Source organism: Branchiostoma belcheri, unplaced genomic scaffold (genome assembly GCF_001625305.1).
Source record: "Branchiostoma belcheri isolate BF01 breed outbred unplaced genomic scaffold, Haploidv18h27 scaffold73, whole genome shotgun sequence".
In the NCBI taxonomy this organism is placed as follows: domain Eukaryota; kingdom Metazoa; phylum Chordata; class Leptocardii; order Amphioxiformes; family Branchiostomatidae; genus Branchiostoma; species Branchiostoma belcheri.
Window position 1 is genome coordinate 1,121,612 of NW_017804387.1, and position 22,612 is coordinate 1,144,223.

Consider the following 22,612-nt stretch of genomic DNA (forward strand, 5'->3'; position numbering starts at 1 on the left):
ATATCTCCATACTGATTATCATGACCACTAGTTACTACAACAGCTGTAGTGTTTTTTGAGGATACAGTGATGGCCTGAGACTGACCCTGCCCTGCCTGATTACGTTGGTTCATATCTTCATTCTGGTTATCGTGACCACTGACCATCACAGAAAGCGCTCTTGTAGTTCGTCTATCATTGCCAGTTGCAACAACTTTGGGATCTAGTCCAAAGAGAGAATTCCTGGTCCTCCTCTTGTACCAGATATGTGTAAGAATGAAAGTGCCAATAGAAGTAAGAATGAAAGTGCCAATCAGGACTCCGCCAACTACTGGTACACAGACAGAAGTGATAAGAACAGGTAGGGAGGCACTTGGAGTAGATTTGGGGAAACTGCTAATTCCTGGCTTGTCAGGCGTGATCGTAAGGAATGGAGTTAGTGTCGCTATGCCTACTCTGTTTGTTATGCCTGCTTTCTCTGTTATACCTGCATGGCCATTCGTTAAGCTAGCATTGTGATGATAGCGAGAAGTGGCGGTGCCATTGGAGCAGTTATTAGAGTTTACTTTGATATCATCATGTCGTGTAAAAATGGGTGTAGATCCTACATATACAGGATATCTTGTGGGGCTAGTATTGCTTTCTGTGTTGCCAACTGAATTAGTTGACGCTGCAGATGGCGTTTGGATATTGTCAGTTAGTGGTGTCATGGTGTTGCCAACTGAATTAGTTGACGCTGCAGATGGCGTTTGGATATTGTCAGTTAGTGGTGTTATGGTTGTCTCTTCACATATCAATTCTACAGGATTTACATCTGAAAGCCTTTGCCCCTGCAATTTGGAGGGTTGGGCACATATAATCCCGTATTTTAATGAAGGAAAGTCAGTCGTCTTAAGCATAAAGCGAGTCATCCTACAGTCACATTGCCAGGGGTTGTAGCTAAGAACTAAGGAACGGATGGATGGTAACAAGCCATACGCTGATGGGGAAAAGGAAACCATCTTGTTCCTTGTAAGGTCTAAGTATTGTAGCCGGGGTAGATTTGCAAATGCACCAACCTGAATGTTTGTTATATTGTTGGAATTAAAGCTCAGATCTCGTAGATTGGATGGTTGAATATTTGTTTGCTTCTTGTCTGGGACCAACCCATTTAGCCGGGGTAAATTTGCAAATGTACCTGCCCGAATCGTTGTAATCTTGTTATAGGACAAGTCCAGCTTGGAGAGGGAGGGTAGATTTGAAAACGTACCGAGATGGATCTTTGTTATCTGGTTGTGCCTCAGACACAGGGATTTTAGCCCGGGTAGTTTTGAAAATGTATAAGGTTGGATGTTAGTTATTTCGTTCCACCCCATTTGCAACATGTCGAGCTTGGGTAGATTGGGAAAACAATCAACAGTGCGAATGTAATTTTTTTGCAAATCCAACCGAATCAGATTCGTATAACTCAACAAGTCAAACCGACTTACAGCTGTAATATAATGACATTCTAACACTAAAATTGTGATGGCTGTTGTGTAGATCTTTGGGATGCTGGTAAATTTGCAGGTTGATGGTGGATGACAGCGACATGGTCCTGGCATGTTGACATGCTCCTGGCATGTTGATCTCTTCAGGATGATGAGAAGAAAAATCAGCGTGAATTGCAGCTTTCTTCCCATGATGTTCTTCAGCCTAAAAAGAACAGAAAGCTCCTCTGTTAAGCCACACTGGTATCTACATTTCAATCTACTTCGTTTCAGAGCAAATCGTAAGTCGACCTGGACTTCTTTCCTGCTGAAGGATGCATGCATTAAGGACTTGTCGGAAGCCCTCAGAAGGATTTTCAACTTCCACGGAATTAGAACCTACTTTAAACCGACCACAACCCTAAGGCACCTCCTCGTTACACCCAAGGACAAAACCCCGAAGGAGAAGAAGTGTGGTGTCATATACAACATCCCCTGCCAGGGCAGGAACATCAAAGGACCCTGCCAGGAATCCCACGTTGGGGAAACAGAGTGGTCCTAGAAGGGCACAGCCCAGTAATAGGGATTTCCTATGTTAATATATGGGAATTATGTCAAAACAACGTGGTCAAAATTCATATACTTGAGTTTTAGACCTTGAAGAACAATTACACTGGTAGGCTAGTCCAACCTCTCAAGTCTCCATCCACCAAAAATGAAAAAATCCTACGCACCTAAACCATGCGAGAATTCTACCCGAACATTGAGAAGTGACCCCTGACCTTTCTGGACAGCTGATGACCGCATGCAAACCTATATCTTCTTCAGCGAGCCAGGCAACACAAACATGGCTGCAAGTCTGTTTTTTTTTCAACAAAATGAAAATACTACAACCCTTACCTATAACATCCAAGTCTAAAACAACAACATTTCCCAAGAAAAAGACTTCTTTACACTTTACATTACATTGCCATCTCTATATACTAGACGGATTACTGACTATTGCCCTGAAGGCCAGGTTCCAGGAACACTCAGGGCGCATTTCAGTCACAATCCACATAGTCACCCGGACACTGTAAAAATATTACCCACTAAACAAGACTGAGAGCGGTGAAAGAGGCTATTTACATCAGGGCCCATCACTTTTCACTCAACCGCGACGGGGGCCGACATCGTCTGCCAGATACCTTTGACCCAGTGTTGAAGTCACACTTCAAAGCGACACTTCAAGCCTCACTGGGTCAGTTTACTGAGGAAGACCAGAGTGACTGGTCGAAAGCTCTAGGTGAGAGACTTTTATTGTATTGGATCTTAAGTTCTAACTTTAAAAGAAAACAAATAAGTCATGTAACAGCCAACACGCAACACAGATGAATTTTCCTGATGTTCACTCGACCTGTTTTTCCCAGGTATCCCTGGCATTTATACATCTATCATAAATATATCGGCTATTCCAAGATCAGGGTGGACCAGGGTTTTGCACTTGAGCCAATTTTTCAAGTTTCTCATTTTTTTCACGTTTCATGCAGGAAATTGCACTACAAGTGATACCATACATTATGCTTTTTAAGAGCAAATGTCTGTAAGGATCAAACAATGGTGGCAGGGGTAAAAAAAATAGATTTGGTTACTATTTTGCACAGTGATAATACTTGAACCACAACCACTCAAAATAGGTTTATTTTCGGTCAACACCAATTGTTGCCATGGTAACAGGCCAAACAATGTTTTTGGCCATTTTCCCTGATTTGGGCAAGTCAAAAACATGAATATTAGAGCAAAACGCAGATGGCTTCACCACATCCCCCGTACCAAAAATGGACCAATCCCCCTCCCGCACAAATGGACTGTAACTAAATCACCCCTGTTCAAAATAAATGTTAAGTGTCCCAATAGTACTATACTCCCATGCAGCAAATAAATTTAATTATAAATGTTTTTTTATTGTCCAAACAGTACCCATGCAGTCGCAGCCTTTATACGGCTGAATTGATGCAGGGTATTACATAATAATCAAGACAAATCACAACAATCAAATGATACACATGACACACATAGTTGTTCCACAGATTTTTGTGTAACTGTCGCAGGTATCCCCATACTGAATTCCGGGTCATTTGGATTGAATATTAGGGCACAGGAGCCAAAAATGTACATTTTTGTCCGAAAATAGCGAAAAAGCCTTATTTTACACAATTTTAAAGTGGTGTATGTAAACAATTAGGCATGTGTCCAAGGTATCCTCAAACTAAATTTCAGGTCATTTGGTTTTAGTCCCAGGGCTCCAGATCCCAAAATGTATATTTTTTGTGTGAAAAATGGCCAATAAAACAATTTCAAAGGCCTGTTCCAAAACAAAATGAAAAAAAACCTCTGAAGGTATTTGCCCACTCTACCTCCAAACCAAGTTTTATGTCATTTGGCTGAAAAATGGAAGAGTTTAATCCATTTAAAAACATGTCAGGAGAAAGAGGAGAAACATGAGAGAAAACAGCGTTTCACAACACCACTTCGTAAAATAGTTTAAATTTACGGTAGTATTGGTGGTATGGTTATGTTGATTGTCTGTTATGTTGTTTACTATTTTACTGACGAAAATTACATACATAATCTAAAAACATCGTTCGTCTGCATATTTATGAAATATCAAAATTACAAACAGAAATCACAGTGTCCCTTTGCAGAAATAATGCTGCTGCACAAAATCCTGTTACGTGCCAAGAAATAAGTAACAGTTGGCAGGTACTATAAGTGTATTTTCTGAAGCCTTGTGAGCGTAAATCGTATCTAACAACAGGTCTAAACCGTTTTAACCAGTCTATTGTGTAGAAACGTGACATGCATGGCCAATCTGATTTTTTGTTCTGATAGAACTGGTCCCGGGAGTATGACGTTATAAAATAAAAATACCATGGCACAGAACCCCTGTTCCCCTTTTCATAACTAAAACTAGAACTAGAACTAAACAGATCTTCAACGGGATCCGTTAGTGTGCAGGGTTGTTGAAAGTTTTCCTGGTGGTTTAAAGGCATCCAATGCGATTTCAGGGCAGCAAAACTGGAAATATTCTGAATAAGGCAATCTTTGTGATATTGACACATACTGCTTCACATTAGCACATTAATTTTTTTAAATCAGCATTTCATACTTTGGGCATTTAAAACTGCAGAAACAAGCCCCAAGATGATTCCTTTATAATCAGCCCGGGGCCCTTCCGGTAACCATTTTCTGTCAGAATTTGGGGAATTTTTGCTCCAAGAGGTTCAATATACATTGGGATAGTGTGGTTTCAACTCAGCATGTAAATGAGCGACTAGAATATTGGCTTAGAAAATTGGGTTTCCAAGCCCTAAAAACTGCATATTGGATGCCTTTAACTTTTTTTACAGTTGTCTAACCTTACTAACAGTCAGAAAACGTTGTAATCTTTCCGGCCTTCAAAGTACTTTTCGAGAAATAAACGAAATGAAGGTACATTAAATTGGCATCACAACAGATTTTTTGAAACAATCTTATCCATGGGAAGAAACATACCTTTCAAACCAGTCAGAATTTGCTTCAGTTGGCACTTTTTGGACAAGAACTCTTGTAGAAAACCTCAAGTACCGGGTGTTGTCGTTTCTGTTGGGTGCGTCCTTCGGTAGCTGATCTGTACGAGTAATGCCGTGTGACAAACAACCCAAGATTGTTCTTATGTATGATGGTGGTGGTGATTGTCTGAAACTGGTTATTTGAATAATAGTAATATTTATGATCACAATGAAAATTATAATCATAATGCAGGTCTCGACATTCATGTTTTTTTTTCCTTCACACCTTCATTGCTACAAGAAAAATGCGAATTTGATGTCTATGGCCGCAGACTATAGTTCTTCCTGAAACCCCAATTTACAAGATTCAATTTTTCAGAGATCGAGTTTACCTGATGGAACATATAGCGGCGCCTTGATATAAGGCTAGCTGCCCAACATCCGGGCACTGAAATCAGACGACATTGCTGGCTTTATTTCAAAATACATAAAGATTGCTTTACGATTTTAGCAATGTAACTTTAGGGACTGAGAAGGTAAGTCTATTGTTTTATTGGATATTTGATGTAACCCACGAACTTTGGTGTCCCGATATCATTTTCTTGTCCCATGTATACTGAAGAAAGGTTGACACTTATGAATATGATTTCACGTAACTCAAACATTACCTTACCTAAGACAAGCTCAGATACTTTTAATTTACTGATGTCATGTCCTGAACCAATATCCTTGTATATAGGCCAATTCATATCCTCTGCTCTTCGGAAAAGAAACAATATCATCTGTGACACCTTGAACTGATGTTAACATTGTATCCATGTTCCATATATATTGTATAATCTATCACGCACAATTATAGGGTAGCGTTAGAATAAGGTATCTAGAAGTAGATTTTAGTATTGTTGTTATCTTTTGATTTAAACACTTGCCATACATTGTATCCATTGCAATTGTTGCGCAATAAAGATTGGATTGGATTGTACGAAGGCCCACAACGACACTTCCACAGCGCGCTTCCAAGGTACCTTCCATAGCGCGATTCTGCGAATCTTCCACAGCGCGATTCTGCGAATCCTCCACAGCGCGATTCTGCGAACCTTCCACAGCGCGATTCTGCGAACCTTCCACAGCGCGATTCTGCGAACCTTCCACAGCGCGATTCTGCGAACCTTCCACAGCGCGATTCTGCGAATCTTCCACAGCGCGCTGCCAAGGGACCTTCCATAGCGCGATTCTGCGAACCTTCCACAGCGCGATTCTGCGAATCTTCCACAGCGCGCTGCCAAGGGACCTTCCATAGCGCGATTCTGCGAACCTTCCACAGCGCGCTGCACGAGGCCCTAAAACCCCTCCCCTATTTTAGCGGACGGTCCCTTATAGCCAGCTCAGATACTGTACAAACGTAATCATATTTCAACCCCTATTAAAAGGGAAATGATTTATTATATTAAGTACGAATTTGTTGTGTTCTATTTTCTTTTCCTAGCGCACTGGACCAAGGTTTCTTTGTAGGCTATTCTCAACTTTTTTTTTACTTTGTGTGACTCAAGAAGTATAATTACTAGTAATAAAGATCATAGGTCTAACATGACATTGTTTTTTTAACATCTCTACATTTATTCAGCATGAAGAGTATTCTGCCCTTATGGGTTACCTGTCAGAATGTATCCAGATGTCTGTATCATAGAAAACTTACAAAAATGAAACACTTCACTCTTTCTTTTACAAAATTTTATTGATCCTTACAAACAACATTTTGCATGATATGAAGGTGTATTTCTTTAATTAACACTACTAGTAGGTTTAATTGATTATTTTCTTGCTTGAAGCTAGAAAGAAAGATTGTAAATGGGACCTTTTCTTGCATAAACGAGTATTGTCTTTACTAATGTCACTGTTAGGACTTCAATATCTCTTTTCGTACACTGCTTTGTTTTTTCCACTATCAAGGTCCCTTGGCAGCGTGCTGTGGAAGGTCCGCAGAATCGCGCTATGGAAGGTCCCTTGGCAGCGCGCTGTGGAAGATTCGCAGAATCGCGCTGTGGAAGGTCCGCAGAATCGCGCTGTGGAAGATTCGCAGAATCGCGCTGTGGAAGATTCGCAGAATCGTGCTGTGGAAGGCTCGCAGAATCGCGCTGTGGAAGATTCGCAGAATCGCGCTGTGGAAGGTTCGCAGAATCGCGCTATGGAAGGTACCTTGGAAGCGCGCTGTGGAAGTGTCGTTATGGGCCTTCGTAGGATTGGATTTCAGCCCTTGTGCTGCCCTCCTTGAGACAATGTTGATGCAAATAAAACAGTTAATTAAAAAATCATAACATCCATGGGCACTACAAATTACACAAGTCCAACCATCAATAGATCTATAGATGATCACACAACGAGTACTATGTAGTTTAATGAAGAATTTTATTCAACACCAATGTATATAATTATCTCTCTCATCCATACGTACAATAACACCCTAAAATCTATGATACTGGTCTTATAGCTTTAAACACTGGCATGTCACTGTGAGATATAGAAATAGTTGCAGTATAGCAGCAGTGGTTTAAAGTAAGAAACTTAGCTACTGTGTCATTCTTGGCAAATAACGTAGGTAATTTTTTCTACAAAGGCAAAGCTTTACTCGTATATTTCTACGTTAAAACACCAGGAATAGCAACCCAAGCAAACTCCGTTATTTTCATGATATGTACAAATCCAAACAAGTCACCCCTTTCTAAATCTACACCTAGCTGCCTAGTAATATGCTATTATTTACAACAGATTTAATAATATCTTTTAACACCGTGTTCTTTTGTTGACTTTGATGTTTCAAAACCTACACCCAATCATCTACATACAAGATCCGATACTCCATTCAATAAAAATTATAAATTTAGTACAGTAGCATCTTTTATCATTCTACTGGATATACAGCAGGAGAAATTGCACATAAACTGGTCACTACTTCATACGGCAAAGCAGTCAACAGGGGCACCTAAAACTCGTGTATGCTATATTTGAAAAAGACTAACATTATGTCTGTAAATTTACGTACTGGGTGTTTAGGTGTTACTGATATCACCAAGAAAGTTCACAAGTTAAGTCAACGAATGCATGATAGGTGCATAATACAGTACAGTTATCGAACTACATTTCTGCAAATTGGAGGGGGTATTGCATTGTGTGCAATGATCTAAGAAAGCTAGCCGCGTTACACCTCATCTTTTGCTTATTTAAAATTTATAAAAAATACTACTGATGGCAACATATCTGCGATGCAACATTATATCTCATAATCAAGGCTTGAATAATCAACACTGTGTATCAATATCATAGTATATCGTAAAGCTTCTCTTAGACTATCTATTTATGATGATCACATTTCCAAAACCGGGGCCCGGCCGGGCTGTTTCGATTAACGAAAAATCAACAATAACTATATGTCAATAATATACGCAAATAGTTCCCATTATTAATTGTTTCAAATTTTTGTGCTTTGTTGTCTTTTATATCATAGTTTTCTTTTTATAAGACTGTCCGGCCGGGCCCCGGTTTGGAAATGTGACCTCAGCTTCAGTAAGTCAGTCTCTCACAGCAGAAGTTCCTCCTCCGTCATGACGATGATGGTGATGTCACACGCAACACCGCCCCCTGGCGTCGTGCCCTCGCAAGTGTAGGTCCCGCCCAGCTCCGGCGTCATGCTGTCGATGCGCATCTCGTGTTTGAAGCCGTCAGACTTCTTGTGAAGCCCTTTGGTCGGTGGGATCATCTCTCCTTCGTACAGCCATCGGACGTTCTTGGCTGTGATTGTTTTCAAGTGAACAAAAATAACGTTATAGTTATCATCTTTGAAATACTATTCCATCTATGGGATGTTAAAACGTTGTACAAATGCGACTTGCAGCACAGTATATACATACAATATTAGCCAATCGCAATGCAATATGCAAGTGTTACATCATATGATATCTTATAACTTTGAATTGGAAAGACATCGTGTGTTTATTACAAACTATTTATCAGTTACGAAGTTTGTATAATAATTATGTAATTATGATATGATATGAATCTTTATTGCATGTTCTTGCCCAGATGGGCTAAATGCACAAGATGACATGCAGTATGCAAAACATGAGTATTGCATACTGGGACGCTATATTCTAATGCTAAATGCTAGGAATTTATACATTATAACAATACTATATACTACTAGTACCTATCATCTACTGTTAGTTGCCCTTTCTTCTCTCTTTTTGAAACATTTGGAAATATAATTACATAGTTCGTCTGCTATACATTCATTCTTGCATATCTTGTCTAAATGTAAGATATTGAGTAGTTCTTGGCGTTCATCTTTATATAATGTACAGACAAGTAGAAAGTGTATCTCGTTTTCAACATATGAATGATTACAGAATTCGCACGTTCTAATAATAAAGTTACAAAGTTCTGCCGACTAGCATAACTTGTCGATGGCCTCAATTGCAAGTTTAAAGACGTCACAATTACTACAAGTAGTACAATTTTGACTGGTATTTTGTATGGTGTGAAATTTGGCCTACCTTCCCCCTTGACCTCCAGGATGACCTGTTGCCCCCTGTGTGCCCGTACGGACGTGCCGGACATCAGGTTGAAGGGGTGCTGGGCCAGCTGCAGCCCCACTCCGTTCATCTCTGCACTCTGGACGGCCGTCTGCTTACCTGGACAGAAAATAAACCAACATTTCATTTTAAAACGTGAAAACGTGTCATTTCAACATTGTTGAAACTTTGAATATTGTAATTGTATGACTGACAATTAAGTAGCACTGATACAAGAGTTACTTTCCAAGGTAACACCTTTCCATAATGCTTGAAATATGAGCAAATTCTTTAAGAATTCTTGTCATGAAATTTAGAATACCTTTCGACGCATTTTTCATCACTTTATGAATCCATACAAGACCATATGTCTCTTATGTATTGTGTTCAACTAACTATGAGTTGTATTCACCCCAGTTCAATAACAAGTGAACACAACAAGCTAGCACGTCGGCAGAACGTACTGTGCCTACCTAAAAAGCCTGATTTTTCACGGTTTTCGTTGGATGTTTGGTCACCGTTGCATTATAATTTTGCCTGTTCCACAGGTTTTCTTTTCCGACAAAACATTTGGAAACTACAGACGGGATGTTAACCTTATATACGAGTATACGACCTTATACAATGTAGGAGAAGTTCTGCCGAAGTTCTATGCACAGTGCATTACGGGTTTCGCGAAGGTGCTGTTCGTTCTGCCAACGTGTTCAAAAAAAGCTGATTTGGGCCAAAAAAAAAGATGAAACGTAATACACATCAGCCTTACCATCCAGCATGTCGGCCAGGTAAGCCTGTTTGCCCATCGTTCTGAGAGCCTCACAGAACACGTCAAAGGCGAGGTCGTCCCGGGACGGCAGAAGGTCCAGGATCCGCTCGTTCCTCTCCTCACGGAGGGGCGCGTTGATGATGTAGTTACCCATGGCTTTGGTGAAGACCTGGAGAACGTATCCAAGAATCAAGTAAGTCGTGTGGCGTAGCGGCAGAGTGCGCGACTCGGAACTAAGAGTCCCGGGTTCGAGTCCTGACATGCCACCGATCTTGTGCCCTTGGGAAAGACACTTTACACGGCTTTCCTCACTTAGCTCAGGTGCTGTGTCGTCACCACGTCTGGTGATTACATGTTGGAATAAAAAAAGTAAGTCCCACAGAAGGATAAAGGAAGCAGTCCACGTCCAGTTGGAACGTGCCGGGATGAATCGTAACGAAGGTTGGGAACTGCCCAGGTTCTATTTAATCCTACTCCACAAGGAGGCGGGGGAGGTCAGAAGAACTACACAAGTCTCGACCTAGTCTCGTGTTCTCGCCTAGTCTCGTGTTCTCGCGAGACTAGGTCACTCCGTGATCAAGATGTACAGTGGACATCGAAAATTTGGATGTACGTGTTTTAACCTTTTTAGAAACTTCAATGATTTAGGATATTCTACTAACTGGAGAACCTTCGTGCGAAATAATGTGACGGCGTACACACCAATTCTTCCACGACAGGGGTTGTGCATAGTAAAAAGAAAAAAAAGGGACGAAAAGGTTTCGAGGGTTCAGGTTTAAGTTCACATTTCTCATAATCTGCTCCAAAAATCTTTGTGTTTTTGGTGACAATTTCTTCGGACTTAAGGGTTACTTTCGTTACTTTCGAATATACTTTCACTTTGAATGTAGTGAGGCGATTTCGCCAAATTGCAAGAAAGTCTAATCTCCAAACAGGCAAGCAAGTTAGGCTGGCGCAAAAACAAAGATACCATGCAACAAAAAAGAGAACCCGATAAAAACATCCAAAACACCCCAAAAAATAAGCCGAAGCCTAAATTCTAATCTGCTTGGAGAGTACCCAAAGCCTTCTTTGTTATTATTATATGCCTAGGTTGACATCACATTTCCAAACTGGGGACCGGACGGGCTGTTTTTATGAACGAAGAACTAAAAATTCATATCAAGAATATACAGGAATAGTGCCCACGGTTATTATCGAAAACGTTTCTGTGTTTCCTTGTCTTTCATATCGTACTTTTCGTTCCATAAGACTGCCCGGCCTGGCCCCGGTTTGGAAATCTCACTTCATTAGTGCCTAAATCTACCACGTCCTTTAACCACCACATGCTTGTTTGTCACCGTCTTGTCCCCGTGCTCATGCCATCATGCCGCATGCTTCTACCGTCACCGCGTGCAGGTCGCACCTCCCGATAAGACAACTGGGTATGATTAGTGATACCTGAGGCTTGCCGACTACCTGGCTCTGGGACAGGTACGTGATGACAGGCTCCGGGGACATCTTATCCACCAGGACGGCACGGTGACGGATCAGCTGCAGCTTCTTCGCGCTGGTCATCCCTGTCAATCAAGTAAGACAAGATATGATAACTCCTGCTTTGCTTGCTTGTCTGGTGCCGACATGAATATAAGTATAACTTGAGTGTGTCGCCACCACGTCTTGTCACTGTATACGTATGTTTCAATGTTTCGATAAATAAATTAAAAAAATTAAAAAATTAAGTAAGACACGTGTCAATGAATAACAATTCCCTTACATCACAGATTGCTACAAGGAAATCCTTAATGTGGTAAGTTTATGACTTTTAACAACACGTTTGATAGGTGTGGAAACTGTTAACATTCTGAACATTCTAACAAAACTGTAATGTTATGTAATTAAGTTACTGGATTGTAAAAAAAAGGAAGTATAAAGTCAAGTCCTGTAAAATTATGATGTTTAACAGTTCATTTTTCGATGGACATTATACTGTATTATGCATCTGCTAGTACTTAGCAGGTGTCTAGATCTTAATGAAAATGATGTGCTGTTTATATTCATGATTATTATACATATTAAAAGTGCGGTTGTGGACACGGGAATATGGGAAAACTTAACAAGTGATAGTCTTCTAGGCCTCAGAAGCGTTTGGAAAAGGGTAGAAATATTAATTGCCTAAATAGACACATAACATGCCAGGAAAGCTGGTCCGCTAATTACGATTTGCTGCCCTGAAGCCGGGCTTGGGCTTTACCACTCATAGAAGACAGCAACACAAATAACAACGGATGGATGCGGGTTTGAAAGAATAGAGAGAGATTTACCGTCTCCCTCCAGGGTGTCAGCCAGCCAGTTCAGGTGGACTCTCGTTCTGAGCGCTTCACAGAAATGTTCGAACGCCTCGTCCCCGCGTGGCGGCAGCATGTCCAGCATCTTCCCGCACCTCGCTTCCTCCGCGCGCAGGCTGGAACGGGAACGGTTGGAAGTTGTGAGAACATGTGATTGCGAGAGCCCATAGCACACTCAGACCCAAAATTATACATTGCACTGGAAACTTTGGGCCTGAGTGTGTTGTGGGTCTGGCATCCAGGCTACTGTCACACATTTAGAACCTATGACTGACCGACCACCAACCAACCAACCAACCAAAGTTACGTTGGCTGAAGTTCGGTTGCATTTTCTTACCAGGTTGAGGCCACGCCTATATATCTAGACGAATCAAAACGAATTTGAGGTAAATTTGAGTCAACTCTGCTGACCTACCCGAGTCACTAGCAAAACGAACATCCGTCCACACCCAAATTTATTGAACATTTTAGGTCGTTCGGCTGTCGCAGTCGTACAGTAGCAACCACATGCACAGCCGACCTTGCTGCCGACCTTCTCCTAACCATGATTGAAGGGAGTTTTCGGGAGGTCCAATTCGGCTATGTGTGACAAGGGCTTCAGAATAGCAACTCACATTCTTGTGTTGGGATTACAGAAATCAACAGGCTTGAAACGTATGTCGTATGAAACCTGACCTCTGACCTCCATTCCTGATTTTCGTGTTTTTAGACCTTTGAACGGCTAGGACTTTGAGTATAGGACTATAACTCTGTTTTGACGCATCGGACTTTTATGTTTACTGTATGTTGTTCACTCTTGTTTTACTGCATGTAACAATGTCTTGTCGTGTGATTTTGCTGGTTCCCCTTGGAAAACAGCTAATGTAAGCTGAATGGGGCTACCCAGCCGTCTTATGGTGAAATAAAAAAAATAAATAACAACAAAAACACGCATGCAAATGAGACTCTAGCTGTACCTGTTCAAATCGTCCACCTGGGCTGGCGTTAGGACCTCCATTTTGAGCAGATACTCAATGATCTTGTCCGTGTCCTTGACGTTGTTGATGATGATGGATCTGAAGGCCAGCAGCATGTCTCGTCGGTCCTTCCTCATAGCTGCACGGCGACAGAAGTTATTAAAAAGAATTATAAACACACCATAATTACCACGCAAGTTCACAAAAAAAGGTTAGATAAGAATGATAACTAGATATCGTGCTGGTAACATCTAGAGATTCTTGCAACATTTGAAAGCTATAATTTCTTTGATCCGAAGTTCTATGGGAAGGTTGTCAAAGGCAGGCTCCCATGTGGCCACGGTGAAGCCCAATTGTATATCTAAAGGAATTTTGCAGTATTTTCAGTTTTAGTGTCTTTTAACCCAAAATCCTATTTGCAAAAGGTGATTTATTGGTTTCTACCATCCCGCACACGTAGGGGTGGTATTTGACACAAATCCATGTTCACGTTTGATGACTGCCTATTCCACCAGGAGCAAAGCTATACAAAATGCCTAACTATGGGCGCGCAAAGTAACAATAACGTCCTAGAACAGTCTTACCGGATAGACTTGTTATACAGGCGTATCGCCTGATGCAGGGAAGAGTTTTTGAGTCTTTGTGTACGGGCTGCTAGCAATGTGAGCGCCGTGTCATTTTTTCTCAGAGTTCTCCCTGTGGCCGTTTGCCTAGCCGCTTGAACCGTGTAAACATATCAAACCTACCTGTGTCGACAGTCGGCTCTTCCAGCAGGTCAGCCAGCCAGCCGGAGTCCGGCAGCATCCTGAGCGCCACGATGAACATGAGGAACGCGCCGCTCTTCATCGTCAGGATGATGTCCAGCAGCTTCTCGTTCATCTCACGGGTCGTCTTCAGCTTCTTGATGTCCTGCGCCACGTTGATGGAGAGGATGTCCTTGGACACCAGGAAGTCTATGATGGGGATGGGGTTCATGTTGTCCACCAGGGCCTGTCTGTGGGTGATCAGTAGCTCCTTCTGGTGGGACTGAAGCTCTGGAGTAAATAATGAAACACATGTCTTTAACTTATTCATCTTTTCTCCCTTCCTTCCTTCCTCCTTTCTCTCTCTTTCTTTCTTTCTTTATTTATTTATTTATTGGAGTTGCAACAGGACATGACATGTGGTAGCCGGTCAAAAACAAGGCTGGTAGCAACTACCACCGACACATACAGCATAATACAAACTAATAATAACGATACTATACAATATCAACATCATACAATGACAATACAATATAAATATGAATAAGCAAAGGTAGAAATAGGCCGGTTGAAAGGTCTGTTGGTTTTGTATTTTTAGCAATCAGGATAAGAGGTGGTTATTGCATTTGGCCTTAGAAACAAGCGGGTTAACCCATCAGTCTTTAGACTAGTTTCTTTGGGAGCCCACAAGAATACAAATAATAGATAACAAATAACAACATAAATCAAAGTGCAGGTAACATAGGTAGGTAAATAATAGATAAGTCATACATTAGCAAGCATTATGATAGGGACATGTCGAAGGAACGTACAGAAATTCATAACAACATAAATACTAAATAATTACACAAATGATAAACAAAGCTCTAGTTGTGATGATCTTTTGCAATGTAACACAAAGCAAATGGCACTAAAAGTGCCGTTCTGTGGCCATTGGAAGGTGTTCAGCACCAAGGACAGGGAATATGTTTGATCAACAATATATACATATAATGATGATAATAACCGGGCCGCTGTAAAGATCAAGACATGTCTTAATTGATTCAATGTGACGTGAAAAATGTAATACGTCAATTCTGGTGCCTACTACACTTTTCCTGAAAGTCATTATTTTGAAATAAGAGGATTTTAGTAAAAGGAATTAATGGAAGTATTAGTACATGATCTTTACCTCTTCCCTCCAGAAGATCGGCCAGCCACGCGGCGTCACAGTCCCTCCGCAGTCCCTCACAGAGAGCGAAGAACGCGTCGTCGTCCTTGGTGGGCAGGATGTACAGGAGCTGCTCGTTGGCGCCCTTCTTGGTCATCTCCCGATCCACCAGCCCGAACTCTGTACGGGTGATGGCCTTACGCAGCAGGAGGTGGTACAGCATGCGCTCCGGGATGATGTGTTCCAGCAGGTGGAACCTGTACCGGATCAGCTCCTTCTTGTACTTTTCTGACATACCTGAAAATTCATCCAGAATTCATAGTGTTAGACGATTAAATTCACTTGTATGGTTTACCTTTACCTTTATGCGCCACATGCATTCCACCAGGATACAGGAAACACAAAATAGCGGCATTTAGCCTGCCCATCACCTCAACCGCGACGGAGGCCGACACCGTTTACCAGATACCTTTGACCCAGTGTTGACGTCACACTTCAGAGAAGCAATGTGACAAGTCTCACTGGGTCAATCTATTGAAGAAGCTCTAAGTGAGAACAATCCCTTGTGTTGGAACAAAAGTTTTAACTTTAAACAATGGTATCTAGGTTGGTTGGGGTTAGGGTTAGGGTTAGGGTTGGGATTGGGGTTAGAGTTATTGGTAACATGTTATTTTGATATTTTTTGAATGACATAGTGTACGCATCGTTACCATCTGGAAGGGAGACGAAGTCGGGGGTCTTGGAGAGGAGAGGGGGCTTCTTGAAGTCTACGGAGGGGCTGGTGGAGAGGTGGGAGGGGCTCTTGGAGTGGTAGGAGGGGCTCTTGGAGTGAAGGGAGGGGCTCTTGGAGTAGAGGGAGGGGTTCTTGGAGTCCTTCTTGTAGACAAAGCTAGGGTTCTTTGTACCTCCTCCCTCGAGAAGGTCTGCCAGCCAGGCGAGTTGGCACGAGTCCCTCAGCCCGTCACAGAAGGCGAAGAACGCGGGGTCTCCCCGGGACGGCAGCATGTCCAGGATCTTCTCCACGGCTTCGGGCTGTGACTCCGACCGCTTCAACTGACAAACAAGTACACAATGTTATAGTTCATGAACTATTAGTCTTCACCAGACTCCTTTGCAGGCGGACTAAATAGTCTAAGTTGGCCTAGCAATGGACATAATTGTCCAGGGGAGTTAGCTGGCACTGGTCCTACTATGGCCAGCTAACTCCCCTGGCCAATTATATCACTTTTAAGTGGTATAATTTAAAAATGGAAACTAATGCAAGTACGTGGAAGATGGTACCCTTTCAATAAGTCCTTTATAAAAATATGAGTTACAATTTTTATGGGTTCACCACACCACGAAGTGGTGTGGTGAAACCATATTGCTTTTTCTGATGTTTCTTCTCCTTCTTCTCCTCCTCCTCCTCCTGCCATATCTTTAAATGGATTCAGCTTCTTCATTTTAGGGCCTAAGGTCCTGAAATTTGGTATGGAGGTACAGTGGGCAAATACCCCTAGGCGTTTTTTAAATTATTGTGATACAGGCTTTTAGAATGGTTTTATTTGAGTTTTTTGGCTGTGTTATAGCAAATGTATTACTGTGTTAGTCTGCCTTGTTTACCACGTTTGGGCATGAGTCATCAGAATGGAATGCAGGGCATCAACCAATAGGCATGCAGCTTTCCTCTATACTTCTTGCTGATTGGCTGTTGGGATTTAACTTGATTAACACCTGCACAGAAGCATTTCCATACTGACAGTATGTCTGTATTCAAGTGTTTTGGTAGGTATTTCAAGCTTTCCTGCTCCAGCATTGGAATGCCGGGCATGGACGTTTTTTTTTTATTTTGAAAATCAACAGTTTGCATTATGCAATTAAAAATCCTAACCAATAAAGTAGGGAATAGCTATCCAACTGTTGTTGTAGTTGTATTTTACTTCATATTATAGTTATATCAATGTAAATCATTGTTTTCCCTTGTGTTTCCCATTCTTTCCCTGCCATGTCGTAAAATGTGGTGAACCCATCGCTGTATTTGCTCCAAAGCAAATATTGGCCTTTCTAGTATTATGTTATTTTATCAGCAACAGCATTTACATTTAGCATTAATCTCATTTCTTTTTCTTACGGTTTAAGCTAAATGAATGTGTGACTGTTTGTTCACATGTTTATTTGTTTCTTTCACGTAAGACATCGCATACCTCGCCTGCAATAGGGCTTGTGATGATGCCTCTGTCCAGTAGATAGTCTGTCATCAGGTGCGGGTTGACATGTTCCACGATGGTCGGACGGTGGCGCTTCAAGGCCAGCTTGTGTTCTTCAGACATCGCTGTCAGCAAAACAAAACAAAAATATTTTTTAAAGTAATGTACAAGACAAAATAAATCTAAATTGAAGATCAATGACATGGTTCTTAACGGTTCTGTTGTAGTTGAAGTGTAGAATCTCGAAATACGATGGCTTGCAGGCTTCTTGGAAAAGCTGTCACGATTTTTTTTAAATAACTTACCTGACGATTTGAACTCCTGCATGGCGATTTCCTTCAGCTCCCAGTCATCGCTGTAATACTTCTTGTGCTGCGGGAAAACACGCAAATAATCACGTTCCTTGCTGTTGATATCTTTCTTTATTCAAATTCAACAAAAATACACGGTAGTGTACTATACAGCACACTAAGCATTTTTTTGTATTCATCAAAACATAAAAACATGACAAGGACAGTGTGACGATGCACTCAAGTTTATAACTTATATTAAAAGCGCCACACAATTGTTGTGCTCCTTACATTATAAAGCAAATAAAGTACAACACTAAATGCAGTAATGAATACAAGAAATACTGTATGATAGAATATAATATTATATTTCATGATGTGCATCAGATCATTGCCATATTGTTGTATTTACATTAATGTACGGGTCAATTTTATCACTAGCACTCTTTCATCTGGCTCAATATTGAGATACATCGTCCGTACTTATTTAGTAAGAACAATACATAAATGTAATGATGACGAACTAAAAGTCATTGAAGAAAAGTAGTGAAAGCTACTTGAAACGTCTCAGTTTTTAGAATTATTCAGTTGCTTGAGTAGCTGTTTTCTTGTGTATCTCATAATTATATTACCTGGATGTTTAATCTTCATCGACGTAACTACAAATAACATTATAGGCCTTGGGTTTTTTTCTCCATGAGAATAAAGAGATAAATCGTACGTAGGTGAAGGAGCTAGACATCCAGGTAATAAGTCACTGACAAGAGATAGTGGATGCTATCTGAAACGACTGACCGTTTCCAAAATCATATCCAGTTGCTTGAGTAACTGTTTTTGTTTTGGCGGAGAATAATCCTACCTTTTTCTTGCCGCCGTATCCGCAGAACTCTGCGCAGGAGCCACAGCATGGACAGCAGGAGAGACAGCAGGCACAGCACAGTCCCCACCAGTGTTCGCACAGCCCCCTCCACCAACAGCAGAAACACAGCTGTGCACAATCATACAGAAAATATGTGTCCGTCATTCCACAAAAACACAGGGTAAATACGCAGTCTGTGGGTGGCTTATACAATATCAGACTTTAAACTGCAAGAAAATATTTTCATATCTTGATATTACAATTACGACAGTTGATACAATTACATGTTTTCAATTACAGTTCCCATATATTACCGATATGATCCACCGTTATACGCTCGAATACATTTTCATGTATTTATGAATCAAAGAATACATTTTTATTTTTTGTACGTATCTTTCTCTCCGTTTACAGATAACACCGTGTACATTCAGGTGGTTTTCAAGGGTATTTTAAACATTGATGTACAAAATCACAAGAATAGATGAAGACTTACCAAGAACAGCAGGATGAGGAGCAGGAGGAAGAAAATGATGAAGAGAAACAGGCCCAGGGGAACACCGCCGACGTACGACCGGGCCGCGAAGCCGGCCTCCCGAGTCTTCGCCTCCACTGAGTCACTGTAAGGACCGTAACCACTGGCTGTCCTGCCTTTCACCTGAAATAGAGAGAACAGAAAAATTCTTATACCTTTTGAAACTAGACAAGCCATATATCATTAGCTCCATATGCTCATATATCTACAATTGTCTTAAGAAGCGAGAAGAAGACTAACATGCACGTAGTGGCTAACATTAGTATATATATATAGTTTTGATAAGATATTGCTGTAATTTTATTACTTCCGCTTTATTCATGACCTGTACTTAGCTTGTAAGAGCACAAACGTACAATACAGGTCTTTCATTCATTCATTCATTCATTCAATATATAGCAAGATTGCATATTGAGACACCAAATAATTAGTAAGTTTTAAATATTGAAGGCCTCTTCTTGATCTTCATTGCTACTTTTCTGTCTGTGTTTTTGCACTTTGATATTCAGTTCTGCTAATGAAATACATTTTCTTCTGCTAACGAAATACATTTCCTTTTGCTAACGAAATACATTTTCTTTTGCTAACGAAATACATTTTCTTCTGCTAACGAAATACATTTCCTTTTGCTAACGAAATACATTTTCTTTTGCTAACGAAATACATGTTCTTTTGCTAACGAAATACATTTTCTTTTGCTAACGAAATACATTTTCTTTTGCTAACGAAATACATTTTCTTCTGCTAACGAAATACATTTTCTTTTGCTAACGAAATACATTTTCTTCCTCTAACGAAATATATTTATTGACAACAACAAACTCCTATCACAAGGTTGGTTTTGATAAACGATAAAGACATTGAAACTTCAATATGTAGTTTTCATGTTAAAGAATGTTGTGATGTGGATATATGTTAGTGAAATTGTCTACCTGGAAGGTGTATGCTTGTCCTGCCGTCAGGTTCCCGACAACGGTAGCGGTTTCCGGTCCGACGTCCAACTCTTTCCTCTCTGCCGAGTTTGCGCCATTCTCGTCATCGTTAGTCGGGAAGTACCGGACCCGGTAGCCGATAACCTGACCGTTATGTGCCGGGACGTCCCAGCGGAGGCTGACGGTGCTGTCAGTAGAGTCAACTGCCTTCAGGTTTTTCACCTGCTTCGGTGCTGATTGTATAAATAAATTGTTGTTTTAAGGGTCTTATATATAGAAAACAGACACAAAGTGTACATATTTGGTAAAATCTAGCACAAAACGTTACCATGTTGAACATTATATCAAACACTCGTATTCCCAAGCATTATTCAGTGAAAAAACGAACATGAGATATCTTAGATTAGTGTCTAATCTCGCGGTTAGGGCAGGTGTTCTCTTCGGGGCTGCAGAAGCTCTTCCCCGCCCGACTCAGCTAGGTTCCCCGGCCGGTTTTGAACGACGCAAAACTCCTACAGGCGTAACACTCCTACCGGCATCTGGTCTGTTGAGCTAGACGGGGGAAAACTTTTAGAGCCCCGAAGATAGCCTGTCCCAACCACGATAGACTGGATACCAGGCTAGAGATATCTTTACGAATGAAGCGAATTAAGATGACTTACGTCCTTCTCCGGAGAACACCACAGCCCTGTCGCTCATGGGACCGGTTCCGTACGTGTTGAAGGCCTGGACCTTGGCCTCGTGCGCCACAAACACGCCTAGCGGAGGGTCGGGGCTGTGCACGTAGTGGTCCATGTTCGGGTCGGTCAGCTGTACCACCGTGAAGTCGTCTGTCGAACCGAGTTTCTTGAAGAACACCTTGTAGCCAAACCCGGGTCCGCCTCGATACTTCTCTGCCAAAGCCTGGGGAATTGGAACATGAAGATAAATTTCTATGCATCAACGAAGATTTAAAGCTGTAATATATAACATTACGATACAAAAAGTCCATTTTCTGTACAAAGTAAGTTGAGTCAACCCTACTCCATCGCAAATAAGTACCATTCAGGACGTGCCAAAATATGACGCCTTACAAGTGTGTGTGAAAGCCATGTTTGTTTACATTCATGTATTTTGTGGTTCATGGCTGTTTCAGCGCCAACCATAAATGTCAGAAATGTGAGATAATTGCAGAAATATATATGTTGAAAAATGGAAGTAAATTACAATTTACGAATATTTCTTGGACAAAAATATTTCAATTTCTGGTGCGAAAATTGTTCATAATGACGCTAATACCAAGGCGTTCTGTTTCCTGACAATTTTTTTTTATTCATTCCAACATGTAATCACCAGACGTGGTGAAGACACACTCAAGTTTTTTCAACTCATATTAATGCCGCCACCAACACAGGGGACAAATACATTACAGGACAATACTCATTTACACCTAAGATAAGTGAGGAAAGTCCCAAGGGATATCAGGACTCGAACCCGGGACTCTTAGTTCCGAGTCGCGCACTCTGCCACACGACGCCTGACAATTTGGCAGGTAGGTTACATGTGCAATTGCAACCTCTACCACACTGTTGTATCTAGTATAATTAAGGTACAGGGTTGTCTTACTTTCCATCTGATCACCAAGTCTCCGATGTCTCCTCCGCCTCCTCCAACTCCGCTAACCTTGGCGACAGGGGCTGGAGGAAGGGAACAGTGGTAGGTTAACATGTGTATGATTAAACTCTTGAAATCATGGTTAATGCAAGACAAGGGATAGGATTCGGCCTGTATGCCGCAAATAAAACAGAAATGCCGTCAAATGTGCACGTGCACAAGTGACCAACTCTGTAAAGCTAAGGTCCCAATTGGGAAAAGGGGCCCTGGCGGGTAGTTCCCGGGCTGTTTTTACCACTTTCGGGCGGGACCCCGACGTGGCCCCGCGGGGCACCCTGTGGCTACCGGGCTATTTTTTGGCCCGTAGGGGCCCCGATAAGAATTTAATTCTGAGTTAAATTCTACCCGGGCCCCGCTGACAAAAAGACACCGTGACCTCATCGTGAGAACACCGAGAGGTACCCCTCCGGTTGCCGGCATTCCACCGGGACACATTTCTTACGTCCCAGACCAGATGAACAGAATAAAGGTGTGTACTTCGTAAACCCGGGTAAAATGTGTGACCTCACAGATCAAATGATCACAACAAATACGTGAATTCTGCATTACGTATAGGTCAATACAAGACATCGTCAGAGAATCTGCCGGGTACCTCCCGGGTGCCTGCCGGATACCGACCAAAGAGGGTGACAAAATTTCTGACAAAATGCTACTGAAGGAAACTTTTAATTGTGACCACGACAGCCGATGCCCGCT

At 41.5% G+C, this 22,612-nt stretch overlaps 1 protein-coding gene across 1 annotated transcript in view; it reads right to left on the reverse strand.

Annotated features, from left to right (window-relative positions):
• Positions 1–8,438: 8,438 nt before the first annotated feature.
• Positions 8,439–22,612, reverse strand: part of LOC109485132 — a 48,297-nt gene continuing 34,123 nt past the window's right edge. Inside the window, 16 exon segments of the mRNA XM_019788565.1 lie at positions 8,439–8,743; positions 9,505–9,642; positions 10,286–10,454; positions 11,726–11,844; positions 12,589–12,728; positions 13,569–13,707; positions 14,315–14,602; positions 15,483–15,758; positions 16,172–16,514; positions 17,645–17,772; positions 17,953–18,019; positions 18,797–18,925; positions 19,293–19,454; positions 20,264–20,496; positions 20,926–21,166; positions 21,869–21,939. Coding sequence (XP_019644124.1) covers positions 8,532–8,743; positions 9,505–9,642; positions 10,286–10,454; positions 11,726–11,844; positions 12,589–12,728; positions 13,569–13,707; positions 14,315–14,602; positions 15,483–15,758; positions 16,172–16,514; positions 17,645–17,772; positions 17,953–18,019; positions 18,797–18,925; positions 19,293–19,454; positions 20,264–20,496; positions 20,926–21,166; positions 21,869–21,939 — 2,855 coding nt within the window. The 3' untranslated portion in view covers positions 8,439–8,531.